This window comes from Malus sylvestris, chromosome 16 (assembly GCF_916048215.2).
Source record: "Malus sylvestris chromosome 16, drMalSylv7.2, whole genome shotgun sequence".
Lineage (NCBI taxonomy): Eukaryota > Viridiplantae > Streptophyta > Magnoliopsida > Rosales > Rosaceae > Malus > Malus sylvestris.
In genome coordinates, this window is record NC_062275.1 from 4,115,317 (window position 1) to 4,128,736 (window position 13,420).

Genomic DNA, 13,420 nt, shown 5'->3' on the forward strand with positions numbered 1-13,420 from the left:
TGGTTTGTCTGGTTGGCCCTTTTTTTTTCGCTTGTTTATGGCTCTGTTTGTGGGACTTGGATTGTCTGCCCTCCTAGTTGTGGTGCCCTTCTATGCCCTCCTATTTTGTGCGGTCACGGTTAAGCCACGTCAATATTTTATATTTTTATTATTTTTTGTCTTATTATCTCATTAAAAAATTAATATAAAATATTGACGTGGCTTAACCGTGACCGCACAAAATAGGAGGGCATGGAAGGGCACCACAACTAGGAGGCCAGACAATCCTTGTCCCTGTTTGTGAGGCCTTGTGTATGTAATGATGTTAATAAAATATTCCTTGAACCAAAAAAAAAAAAAAAAAAAAAAAGGAACCAGCTCAACCTTTAACCTCTACTTTACTGGAACCCATTTTCTAGGGTTTTCGGGAATTTCCCCTATACCATTAAACACCTTCTTTACCAACATACAAGATCCCAATCGGATTTTATGTCATCGAAAGGGATGTCATATAAGCAAGAGAGTTGTAATGTTGGCATATGGTGCTCTTTTTATTTTTCATACAATGATAGCGAGAGGAGCTAAGTTTTGGCTATGCCAAATAATGTGTTTGGCGTAATTAGGTATTAAACTCGTTATTCATATGAATCGAAATTCAGGCATTTCAAATGTAAAATTTTGCAAGGAGTGTGTAGATACTCATGAAAATCTTAATTAACAACTGACGAGAAAAAAAAAATTTAATTCTTCGTATTAAAATTTTAAATTCTGCAAAGAGTTTGTAGCCCAATCAAATAAGAAAGAGCGTGTATCTTTATACCTGAAATCTCAACATCGAATCCTTCCCCTCTAATGTTTGCTTTTATAAAAATATAATTATAATAATAACTTGAATACTAAAACATCCGAGCGTAGTCTAGATTCGAGAGACAAGATGAAATCGAAACGTTTACTATCCTTTGTTGAACACATTGATAGGGTAATGATGTACTAAGGGGCAAAAGAAAGATGAGTAATTAACTTTTGGCTTTACAAAGGATTGAGGTATGAAAATTAGTGTACCACCTGTATTCTGAGCATACTAAAAAATCTCTCGAGACTTAGAAACTAGCAGAGTCCATCAAAGGGCGGCACTACCCAAATCGCGGGTGGTATGTACCCTCGCAATCTTGAATCTAGAGAGTAATGCTGTGTGATGGTTCCGTCCTCCAAGTTAAAGATACCCATATCATCACTTGGTCTTGTTCCATCAGATGTTTTAAACCTGCCAAATGATGGTGCTAGATCGTCCGTGAAGTATATGGAGTTCGGCAAGCATGTAGGTATGTTGGAGGCCAAAATAGAGAGTGAGTGATTGTCGCCCACAAATAGAGTCTCGTCTCCGATGCTTTTTACCTCAACGTAGTCTGCAATCGTTCCGTCTTGGTGGTTGAACACACACTTGTACACCCTGAAGCCTGTAGTGGTGGCACCATCTGTGGTTGCCTTATAAAGTCTTCGGACGTACAATAGATCTTCATTCGTCAGTTCCACAAGATAGGCCTTGAGATGCTGGTAGGATGGATTTCGAGGCGAAAGTATCTTTGCTTTTGGAGGACACAAAGGATTACAATCGAGGCTAGCCACATCCCACGACACGATAGTTCTCAATTTTCCAACCGTGCAAGCGTGGCCTTTATGAAAAATAACATCAAACAAGAAAGACTTTCGCTTGATATAAGTCCAGTGCGTTTGGCCTCTCTTGGTGAAAGCCAAGATGCAATTGCTACCGCAGATTGCCGCAGCCACATAATTTTTGGGGTCCAAAGCGGGATCAGAAGATAAGACAATCTTTGGAACGTAAAACTCATGATATCCCGTGTTGCCTTCGGGTACCTTGGCATCCAAGGGAGGGAGATAGATGGACCACGCTTTTCGGAAAGAGTTGCGGAGTGCTATGATGAGACCTTGGTCAGTTTGGTATTCGATTGTGGCCACCCAACCGTGGCTGGAGCCACAACACCTCTTACTAAAAGGCACTCGCAGCTTATGGTCGTCGAGGATTTTTCCTTGAGAGATGCTGTAGACTAGTTTTCGGGTGGTGAGGCTGCTCTTGCCGTGGCATTCGCTGGGGATCAAGAGCATGGGAAGAATGTTACGCCACCGCTGCGTTGCTTGATTATATTCTTTTGAGAGAGAACGCCAGTCCTTGCAAACGACGGCGAAACGAACATGGTCAATCTGCTCAAAGAGCTTGTTCAGTATCAGAAAGATGGCAGGTAGAGGAAGACTCGCCCATTCGGAAACCCATACGCATGGCTTCTTATTAGAGTCCATGGAATTAATGCAATTCGTGTATCTCTAGAACGATACGAATTAACGAGAAAACCTATTTAAACTTCAAAAACATGAATTAATTTTGAGGTTTTAGCAGATTAATTGGCCCTTTTAAATAACAATTTATGTTACAAATCTAATTCTTTATTATAAAGAATTACAAGAGGTTTCATAATCACATGAGAATAAGGAATGCTTTTCGTTAAGGAGTAATTAGGTTTTCATCCTTATTTTTACTACTCTATTGATTAAAACCTTATTACTTTTCAATTTTTGATCAAGGTCCTTTGTATTAATAATATCATTAATTATTTCAATAATAAAATATTTTTTATTTCTAAATATATTCATTTAATATTAAAAATGTTACAATTAGTATATTTATATTTATGGCTAAATTTTTTATCATATATTTTTATTTTTAGTTTGTACCCATTTTTAATTTGCAACCCTTTTTTAATTTGTACCAATTTTCCTTTCAATTTTAATTTGTACCCATATATTAATTTCTTTTTGTGCCCATATTTTTTAAAGTTTTATTTGTATTGTACCCATATTTTTTTATTTATTTGTACCCATTTTTATTTTTGCTAAATGTACCCATTTTGAAGAATGTACCCATGTTTTGATACAATAATTTTTTGGTTATTTTTTATGAATGTACCCATGTTTACACACACACACACAATAGTAAATTTATATTTTAATATTTTTAATCCCACAAATTATGGTTTTTTATTTAAAATCTCATTACTATAAACAACTATAAATTTTAATTTTTAATTTAAAAAATATAGTAACGTACATAGAAATAAATTATCAATTAATTTTAGGGACTTGGATCAAAAATTGAAAAACAACAAGGTTTCAGTCAAAGATTGTTCATAACTAGGGACCGCATCTAAAGTCTCCCTTTCGTTAATTAATTTGTATCTCTAGTACGAGACGAATGAATAAGAAAACCTTTTTAAACTTAAAAAAAAGCATTTTTGAGAGTTTAGCATATTAGTTGGCCCTTTTAAATAACAACTTTGTTACAAATCCAATCCGTTGTTGTAAAAAATTACGAGAGAATTCATAATCCCACAAGAATAAAGAGAGAGATTACGATGAGATAAACCTCAAACAAAATCCTTTTCGTTAATTAATTAGATAATATGTGTTTTCTTCCCGGTATTATATCATTGGTTCGTTTAATTAAGGGCGATGGATATTAATATTTTTCTAGATATTACTTCTCATGGAAATATTTTATGAGCTTAGAAGTATTGAGTTAAATTGGAGTTCTACTTCACGTGGTCTTTTAACGGATTGGGTGGCTTTGCATAATTTCACCGGCAAGTTAAGGGTTACCTGGGATATAGCTTAGGTACCTTTTGGTGGAAAATAAAATTTTATATGTAATTTGTAATGATTTTTTAATGTAGTTTATCATATATTTAGCCACTAATCTAAATTCTTTCGGTTTAATTATATAAAATTATATATTACATTTACAAATCATCTCTTTTTCTCATCGTTTCTTTTACATGTACAAGTTTAGATTTGTTTGAATTTTAATACATATTGTTTTATAACGAAAATTCTTGGCTCAGTTTGTCAAAATTTTCTAATTAAGCTAGGTGATCTAAAAAATACAATATCAAATTTCTTTGTTTATAAAAAGTTTAATCTTCAAGCTAACCTACTCGGTGAAAAAATTTCTAACTCTACCTTGATAAATTTGGAAATGTTTTATGAGCTTAGAAGTATTGAGTTCATTTTGAAAAAGAGGTTGTGGGTTTTCTGGACGGTGGAGATGATAATTTGAAATCCACTTAAAAGACTTGACGGATGGTTTGGAAGAATGAGATGGTGATGTGATGTGATTAGGAGTCTTGAAAAGTAATGGTGGTAGGCAAGATTTATGAAAAGACTACCAAGAACGTTCGGCAGACTTTGACCAACGCGCACTTGAATTATAAGCAAACCCTAGTACAACAAACTGAACTACAAAACCCCAACCAGTCTACAAAGGCGGAAACATCTCTCCTCGCCGCAACGCGCAATCCGGCGGTCATTCTCCGAATACAGAAGCTATGAAGGGTTATTGTTCTTTGTATTTGTTTAATTGTTTGGTTTTAGGTGTTCTTTCCATTAATCCCGAAAAAGTCGAGACGGCATCCCTCAGAGGACTATAAGCTCGAATGGATTTCTTCCATTGATTTCTTGAAAATACTGAAGGACCCTTTCTCCTTGTTCTTCAAATCCTCGTAGCTGAACCCGCTCGATGCTTTCTTCCAAGCATGCTGGTTTAGCCGATGGAGGATTCCATGCAAAGCCTTCTTCAACGCCATCCATCACCACCTGAAAATTGGTACAACAGAACAGAGATAAGATTACCGTTAATAAAGAACTTATATCTATTTAATTCAAGCTCACCATTTCCAGCACTAAACTTTTCAGTGCAGTGCAACTCTTCAGGAGATACGGAAAGACAGCCCACCCAAGGTTGTTACCAATCCGCAGTTTCAGATTTGTTAGCAAAGGAAAGGTACCCATCTTCTTCTCAACAAGCGACCACACATCCTTTTCAGCCCTCAGGTGCTCCTCTTCTTCATCACCATCTTGGTCACCTTCATCGTCAATCAGAGCTTCATCATCACCATCTTGGTCACCTTCATCGTCAATCAGGTGCTCCTCTTCATCATCACTATCTTGGTCACCTTCATCGTCAATGAGGCACAGCCTATTAAAGGCCATCCCCAGTGCCTGTGGAGAAAAAAGAACATCAGTCCAAACATTCATCACATGACAGGAGAGAAAACGTGACAGGATAGTCTCACTCACCGCCATCGTACGCTCGTTCAGCTCGAGCGTCTGAACATGTTTCAGCCCCTCCATTAGCTTAAACACCCTTGCCAGGAATAAATCAGTAGCTCCCGGATAGCTGAGGTCATCATCCCAGCCTGTACTTATGTCTGCTCCAACTAGATTTTCTGAGGCCTCAATTGCGTAAGACGCCAAAATGTTTTCGTCTAATACCAGATGCTTCAATTTAGGTGCCCTAATACTAAATTTGTATATATCCAGGTCCACGTCGTAGTACTTTTCATAGTTGAAATCTGAATGGAGCCTCAACGAAAAGAGTTTCAAACTCTCTGAGCTCACCCTGAAATGCTGCTCAACATCTGGAAATTCGTCTATCCTCCCTTCAAAAGCCAGCTCCTCAAGTACCGGACACCTATGGTAGAAATTCTGCAGGGATGGATCTGATTGGTGGGTTATATCCACTGTCAAAGACTTGAGAGAGATGAAGACGGCACCAGCTGGCATCTGAACTATCACCTTACTTATATTGAGTGCCAAAAGGTCAGGTGAGGTGTATACAATATCCGGCAAAATTAGGTTGCCTCCCTCCCAAGCTGGAGCAACATCAACCTTTAACTTCTTGGCACGACGATGGTGTAGTGCTATCCGGATCAACCTGGTCATTTCTTCAGCTCTCGTCCACTCCTCACAAACCAAGCTAAACCCTTGTAGTGGTGTTGCCGCTGCCGCCGGATGGCTGAGAAGACCCTGCATCCTGGCATAGAAGGCATTCTCTCGGTTCTCTTCCTCCCCTGGCTCCCCTTGCTCTTCTTGTTCCCCTTGATCATTAATCTCCACAGACGGCATCAGGGTCCAAAGGTTCCGCCATTTCCTTGAGAGAATGCTGGTGGCTGCTGCCTGGTTTATTGTCAACTTTGTGAGTATATGGACAGAGATGATTTCATCCTGGAGCCTACTGATGCAATCGCCCCTGTTGCGAGCCATAGATCCCGAGGGCTGTAGCAAATGTCAGGTAAAAAATTACATCAATTTGCTGTGTGTCATCAGACTGTCAAGTAACAATACATTCAATACTGTCAGAAAGGATAAAAGAAGCAATAATTGTGCATGCCACAGAGGTTCCACATTCACCATCCCAAGGGACACCAACCGGGAGGAATAATGCTCGACACTTATCCACTAGGTTAGGAAGAAGTCTGGTAAACTGCTAAGCAACCCAATATTTTGTTCATCTATAACATTTTGTTGTCAAATTCATACAAGTATTTCTCTATTCTCGTCCTACGTCCCGTCCTACTTCCCTAAACATGATCCTAATCATCCATACAGAGAGAAAAGTTGAGGGAGAAGGAGATTGAAAACCGGCTGTGTGCGCATCTCGGGGTGGAGATTGAACACCAGATGTACGTACACATATACGTACACACATACATAATACACAGAAAGTTTCGGATCCTGTTCATAAATAAAATTAAAAAAAAAAAATTGGATACAGTGAAATACAATCTTGCAAACATACACGTACCCACAGAAAGTTTCACTTTCACAGTTCCCAAATTAAAATCAAATCAAAGGGTCTAAAGAAGTCAGCATTTGTGTGTTTGGATTTAATTCTTATTTCTTTACAGTTCCCAAAAATTCAAGAACAATTAAACAAAGAACACAAAATTGCTTGGTGCCTCGAAATGAAAGACTCGATAAGACATAAAAAATACAAAATTGCAAGAAAAAGACGAGATCGTACCAGATTTCAGATGAAATAAAGCTTCCTCCCTCCGCCGCTCCTCCTCCTCCGTAGCTGGTGTCACTGTCAGGAAAGATGCAGAGCAACCCAAAATCATTGTCAGGATAGATGCAGAGAAACCCAAAATCCAAATGCATAAGTCAATTTGTATGTTTGGCATTTAACATTTCTTATTTCTTTACCGTTCCCAAAAAATAAAGAACATTAAACAAAGAAAACAAAATCACTGTCAAGATAGATGCAGAGAAACCCAAAATCCAAATGCAGAAGTCAATTTTTATGTTTGGCATTTAACATTTCTTATTTCTTTACAGTTCCCTAAAACCCAAGAGCGATTAAACAAGGAAAACGAAATGGGGTTGGCGCCTTGAAGTGCAAGAAAAAAAAGTAGAGAACTGCAGAAAAAGACGAGACCGTACCAGATTTGGGATGAATTGAAGCTTCCTCCCTCCGCCGCTCCTTCTCCTCCGTAGCCGGTGTCACCGCTTCACTGCCAGGAAAAGACGAGGCCGTACCAGATTTTCAGCTTCCTCCTCCGCCGCTCCTTTCTAGTTTTTAATGCAATCCCTATTTCTTGCAAGTATCTCAACGCTTTATTTTATTTCCAGACCATCGTGTCAATGCACCTAAATTCACTCTCTTTATTTCTCACGGTGCCCACGTCCCACGTCACTCCAGGAAAATTGGCCGAAAAGTAAACCAGCGTCAGCGGACTAACACTATAGAAACGATAAAAGCGAGACTCTAGGTCACCTCGTGTTTTTGGTAAAATATTTTATAATATTAGTATGAAAACTAATGTTACAATATAAAGTAATAGAGAATTCATAGAGAGTTTTACCCTAAGAGTCTTCTTAACATTTCTCTCCCTCAGTTAAAAAATTTCAAATACTAGGTTGGGGTGTAATTTCGCAACGGCTTACACACTTAGCTAGGGCTGGGCATTAAACAAAAAAAAAAAACCCGATTGAACCGCCCGAACCGCACCGATGGTTTGGTTTAGTTTGGTTTTTTATTTTGTTTTTTTAATTTTTGATGATTAAATCGAATCGCACTGACACTTAATCAGTTTGACAATTGGTTCTCAAAATTCATAGAATGCGGTTAACCGAACCGATCCGCATGTATTTAATTTTATTTTTTAATCATAATTAATATGTGTAGTAATATAAATGGTTATTTATTTACGAGTTACCGTTTGTTCCACCACATAAAAACAAAACTTGGTTAGTTTAAGAGTTCCTTTGCTTCCTGTATTTTCCAACTCAGCATCCATTACGATCACACGAAAATGTATGTGTCCAGACTCTTAATTTTGGACACAGCAAGGATTTGTTCTTACAAATATTAAAATGAATAAACAAATAATGTTCAGACCAAAAAAAAAATTTTGCACGAAGAAAAAAAACATGGACGAATGAATTGCTACAGACGCCTTGACAAAAAATATACGAGTTGCAGCTACTTGTGTGTGAAACATTCTAATCTACAGCTTCCACGTACGCTCACTCCAGTAATGACTCATGATCGCCTTCGAGGTTCTTCGGATTCTGATCACGAGTCACATTTTCTTCCCAGATCACAATCTGCTAATGAAAATGAACACAAAAATGACAGTTAATTCAAGATTTACCCAAACTCCACATCGCTCCTCGCTCCTTGCAAGTCGAGGTCACAGCCAAAAAAAGTACCCTGCCTACCGTTTTAAACCTCCTACGTCCTAGGGCTGATAACTTATTGCAACTAAATCAGGCGACTGGACTCCGTTGAATAATCGAAACTTGATTCTCGAGAGATGAGAGAAATTACCGGAGCTGAAGGAGGAAAAACAATTGTACACGTCCGCAATGATGATGGCTCCTAAAGTAAAATAATCATTTTTTTACGAACGGTTTTTGGCAAACAAGTAGCCGTTGATCACTCCCATTCTCAAGGTCAATCACCCTTGCTTCCCAACGTATTTGTGTAGCAAACATGCGCGCCATCTCTATAGCTCCCTTTTTATCACAGAGAACAACCCATCCCTGCCAAACAGTCATAAATTCATGTCCCCAAATGATCAATTTCACACATAACGTGGAAATATTAAAGGTCAGCAATATAAGCAAAAGAGGGAAATCAAAATACCTCAGGTCGCAGAATCCGGTCCATCTCCAAGAATAAGTCCATCATGCCGCACCTCTCTGAAGAGAGATGTGAGAGCAGCCCATCTGCATGCAGCAAATCATATGTTCGAGGATATGTCGGGAATGGTTCACACCTGTACCAAAAGCTCAAATGGATCACAACTACTGACTCTACTCAAGAAAATAGGATATAAAGAGCATAAATGAGTCCTATTTTTTTTACATTCAAAGTTTGTCAGCCATACTTAAGAGTTAACCATTCTTAACTTTATTTTTCCCCCGTAAAAACAGTGCATTTGAATTATGCAGAAAAGATCTTCTAATATCAACTTAGGTGAAGAGATTGAAACCGACTTACCAGTCATGCAAAACACCAGCAAAACCTTGATCTAGAATGAGAGGAAGTGTGTAGGGAGCATTGACAGGCACGACATTCATCACCCACACTGATTTTCTTTCCTCCAGAAAAGCAGCATTTAAACCCCCATAATGAGCACTCATGTCCATCACATTGCGTAGCATGTTGAATGGAGGTAATGGGTCTTCATCGCCTGGTCTCTTTGGGTGGTCAGAGAAAATCAAGGGTGTAAGCAAAGACCAATAGTTTTTCAGAGCTGATCTCCAAACCCGTAAGTCTTCAAAGAAATCTTCAGGCTGAACTCCTGCAAGGGTAAAAGAGAATCAATATGCTGGCAGAACACCATGAAGTGAAGTGTAGAACTGAATGATGATGCAACAAAACTTTCCATGAACTTCAAGCTCAGCCGAGCTCAATCGATGGGGACTAGAGGACCTATTTCGAATTGGAGCCCAGCGTTTGCTGGTGGTCCCACTTATACATGATACGAGAGGCTTATAATATGATCGAACGTCATGCCCTTCATTACAAACTGGTAGAGCACCCTGCTTACTACAATAAAGAATAAATAGCAAAGCATCAGTAAGGTTCTTTTGCAGTGGAAAAGAAATAAACGGAGCTCTTGAAATACTCTAGCTCAATGGCGCAAGTCAATACTAAAGCCTTAAACAGTACTGATTATCACATGTCAAACTAGATAATTATTCACAAGAGACCCTCACCGAGATGCATAGCAATCAGAATCCACAGTTTTCTGCCAGATAAAAGTTTCATATTGCTGAGCTTTTAGAGTCCAACAGACTTTCGGGGTCAATTCCTCCATTGTTGTGAACATGCTATTCTTCATGCTCAATGAACTTCCATATGGTTGGCTTGTCAATGAGGTTACAACAAAGTAGCCTCCGGGCTTGAGTACCCGGTCAACTTCTAAAAGCAACATCGAATCTGATTCATGAATTAATTAAGGTTCCATGAGAGGAATTATATTTGGAAAAAAGCAAAGGACAATTCCGAAGAAAGAAATATGCTCAATGGAAATCCCAATTACCTTTTTTGTCCCAAACAATACCGCACTGAGCACAATGAACCATTTCAAATGACAATGCTGGGTAAGGAAGCTGTCTTGTAATGAAGTTTCCAATCATTGCTGGAAGACCTCTCTCAAGGGTCAACTGAACTTGACTGCCAGTTGCCTCATAGGCCGCAATACAAATAGCCATTACATTCAGTGATACTAAATGAGCTCCGAAACTACCAAAACCACAACCAATATCCAGTACAGTTTGCACCTGTAGTTTAAAGTAGATATATTAAAATAAATCACGCAACAGTCGGACTTTACATTGTCACCAACAAGAAGCAAAAGTAGCATGGTTTTTTTTGCTTCCAACATAAGCTTAATTTTTGCGCTATGAGACAACAGCAGAGATACGTGTTAACAAATTCTGGCCTATTTGAAATCTAACAGTCACACTGCCGAAGAGAGTAAAAACTGATAATTACGACTTTAATTCCCAAAGAATACTTACACCGGCTTGAAGAAAGTCAGAGTCACTTTTTAAACCTATCATCTTTGCAATTTGAAGAGAATAATCCTTGACACCATCAAAAATCAGACCATCGTCAGAGTGAAAGGCAATTTGATTTTCTTCTAGTAGCATCAACCTGAATATTTTTATCAAGAAGTAAAAGAATAATTATGTACAGAAATAAATATTCACTCACAGCGAAAAACAGAAAACAACATAGAAACTAATTCAATTTGTACACAGTTGAAAAACGTAAATGTTTTAAATCACTGGCGTTGAGTCATCACTTATTTAAAAGCGGTCAAATATATAACTTTAACTGGGAAGAACCTTTTGGTCATGCTTCCAGAAGAAAGAAATTGGTCTTTGGTTATCTTCACATTTCCACTCCATATCACATCCCTACCAGCTGGCCACCTCAGGGGGATCTTATAATCCTTAGGAGGGCGAACTAGACACCGTTCTCTGTTTCTTGATACTTCACAATGCCGATCAAACTCCTCCCCATCTTTAAACCCAGCTAAAAGGTTTGCTGAAACATTGTAACAAGGCACGTGATTTTCTCTTTCTTTGCTACAAAGACCAAGCTCTCTTTGTCGACTAGCCCCCAATGAAAGAGACCTCAGCTCCAGATAATCAACCGCCGCTTGCTCCTTTAGCCTCCTATAGTTTGTATATATGTCGGGTACTGAAGTGGTAGTTAAAGAGTCAAATGTATGAGAAGAAGATGATCCCAGCACTGCAATTAGTGCGAGTACACTAACAACACACAAGAGTAACCAACTGAGCAGCGGTCTAGGGCCAAAAATGAGGGAGAGTTTACTGAACCAGGAGCTTCTCATGTCCAAGTAGTGAAAACCTGACTTAAGAATTCCAAAATAGCCCCCACTAGATCACCAAGCACTTAAATCTCCAAGAACAGCGAAAATCATAACCTATCATAACATACAAGCTTCTAAATATATTGCCGTGAATCCGGACAATTCCTACAAGCATTGAAACAATAAATTCCACTTCTTCCACAACAACATACACAAATCTTCGCTTTCTGATCGCGCCAAGAGACTCATAAATCAGTCTGTAAATCCTTAGTAATCCTTACTTGGACACAAAGTTAAGATCACAACCCAACACAATTCAGTACTCAATTACGAATCGGTAAAATTCTAAAACTTCCCACAGCGAATTTAAAGCCAAATTCGGAAAGAAACGGACAATGACAAGTGTTGAGCAAAAGACCAACCTGCAACAAAATCCAAAGATCCACAAAATTAGATTCCTAACAATAAAGTCCCAAATCAAAAATCTCCATTTGGGTGCTGAGAAAACTACCAGTAAATATCACAACAGAATCCACTGACAAGATTCCAAATTCACTTCTCAATTTTCCACCCTTTTCCCAGCAACCAAACAGAGCATTAGCTCAATAATAAATGCCATGACTTTCCATTTTTACAAATCACTGCCCAAATCCCAGATCCCGAAATGGAAATCCAAAACCTTTCAATCCGATCCAATCAAAAGCAAAATCAAACCAATCATCCAACACATGAACAAAAAAGCAATAAAATCCAAAAAAAGACATCGAATTTAATAACAAAAACAGAAACCCACTTCCGAAAACTGATAATTACTAGGGTTTTGGGGGAATGCTTACCGGTTTTTGGGTTCGTTGGAGAGTGGAGATTCAAAGCCTCAAAACAGAGAAAGAGTCTAGCTTTTAATGTGAGTCCAAATTTATAGGAATTCTAGTTATTTTTGAGCTTTTTTTGTTTTTTATTTTTGTTTGTGTTCGTGATGTCGATCACCAGATCCAGAGGCTCGTTGATTTAGACAGAAAAAAAAAATCATTAAATTAATTAATTGGGAATCATTGTTATTTACCGCTTCTTGCACTTTTTGTTAAATTATTTATAATTAATTTTTTAGTTTTTGGTTGTATTATGTTTTCGCCATGACGTATGCAAACACTACAACTAAGCGTCGAGATATAAATAGAATAGAATCGACGGCTGTGATTTAGCCGTCATTGGCAACCGGATTCATTAGTTTTTCTATTGATGATTAATTAGTTTTAATCACTGTTTTTAGTACTAATCATAATCCATTTGGTTAATTACTGTCCATCAGAAGATAATCCTCTCCAATAATTCCAGTTTGTATACTATTTATTTCAAGCACGTCGCTGTCAAAATGTTTCCGGACTTCTTTTTTCTTTTTCTTTTCACTTTTCCTTTTCATTTCCGGAAGAATAAAGAAATGTACACGTCACATCTGTTTGGTGCAGTGCAAACATGGAAACGGTTGCGTTTTGGGAAGGAACTGGATCCCCTCTGCATCTATATATACTGAGCCTGCTGAGCAGATGATCCGGGTCGTAGAAATTTGATCAAACGGTTACAATTATTATAACTTTTAGACGCTCCCTATTTGTAGTCATTGAATCAAATTTCAACGATCCGGATCACCTGCTCAGCATACTCAATTTTATTGGATCCAAAGGGGCTCGGGTTCCTTTTGGGTGCGTTTGGTACGCAGACGGAACGGGACGGGACGG

At 38.2% G+C, this 13,420-nt stretch overlaps 3 protein-coding genes and 1 long non-coding RNA gene across 6 annotated transcripts; 1 reads left to right on the forward strand and 3 right to left on the reverse strand.

Moving 5' to 3' along the window:
• Positions 1-1,086: 1,086 nt before the first annotated feature.
• Positions 1,087-2,295, reverse strand: LOC126607796 (F-box protein At2g26160-like). The gene has a single exon (XM_050275518.1). The coding sequence runs from the start codon at positions 2,293-2,295 to the stop codon at positions 1,087-1,089; it is 1,209 nt and encodes a 402-aa protein (XP_050131475.1).
• A 1,903-nt stretch (positions 2,296-4,198) lies between these two features.
• LOC126606415 (F-box/LRR-repeat protein At3g26922-like) lies at positions 4,199-6,090 on the reverse strand. Of its 2 annotated transcripts, XM_050273799.1 has the most exons (4): positions 5,125-6,090; positions 4,953-5,046; positions 4,717-4,910; positions 4,199-4,641 (listed from the first exon to the last, which is right to left on the reverse strand). In XM_050273799.1, exons 1-4 carry the CDS (start codon positions 6,088-6,090, stop codon positions 4,462-4,464), a joined length of 1,434 nt encoding a protein of 477 aa, XP_050129756.1. In that variant the 3' UTR covers positions 4,199-4,461. The 2 variants fall into 2 exon arrangements, with proteins under 2 accessions (XP_050129756.1, XP_050129755.1); XM_050273798.1 differs by having other exon boundaries at positions 4,717-5,046.
• A 5-nt stretch (positions 6,091-6,095) lies between these two features.
• LOC126606416 (uncharacterized) lies at positions 6,096-7,494 on the forward strand. 2 transcript variants are annotated; one of them, XR_007617203.1, is made up of 2 exons: positions 6,096-6,305; positions 7,165-7,494. It is a non-coding gene; the product is annotated as an uncharacterized LOC126606416 (long non-coding RNA). The 2 variants fall into 2 exon arrangements; XR_007617204.1 differs by having other exon boundaries at positions 6,096-6,289.
• Positions 7,495-8,106: 612 nt separating this feature from the next.
• LOC126608376 (probable methyltransferase PMT5) lies at positions 8,107-12,690 on the reverse strand. The gene is made up of 10 exons (XM_050276250.1): positions 12,521-12,690; positions 12,196-12,363; positions 11,194-12,106; positions 10,864-10,999; positions 10,383-10,623; positions 10,057-10,279; positions 9,721-9,886; positions 9,335-9,636; positions 8,978-9,110; positions 8,107-8,874 (listed from the first exon to the last, which is right to left on the reverse strand). The coding sequence occupies exons 3-10, from the start codon at positions 11,703-11,705 to the stop codon at positions 8,725-8,727; spliced, it is 1,863 nt and encodes a 620-aa protein (XP_050132207.1). The 5' UTR covers positions 11,706-12,106; positions 12,196-12,363; positions 12,521-12,690; the 3' UTR covers positions 8,107-8,724.
• Positions 12,691-13,420: the final 730 nt, after the last annotated feature.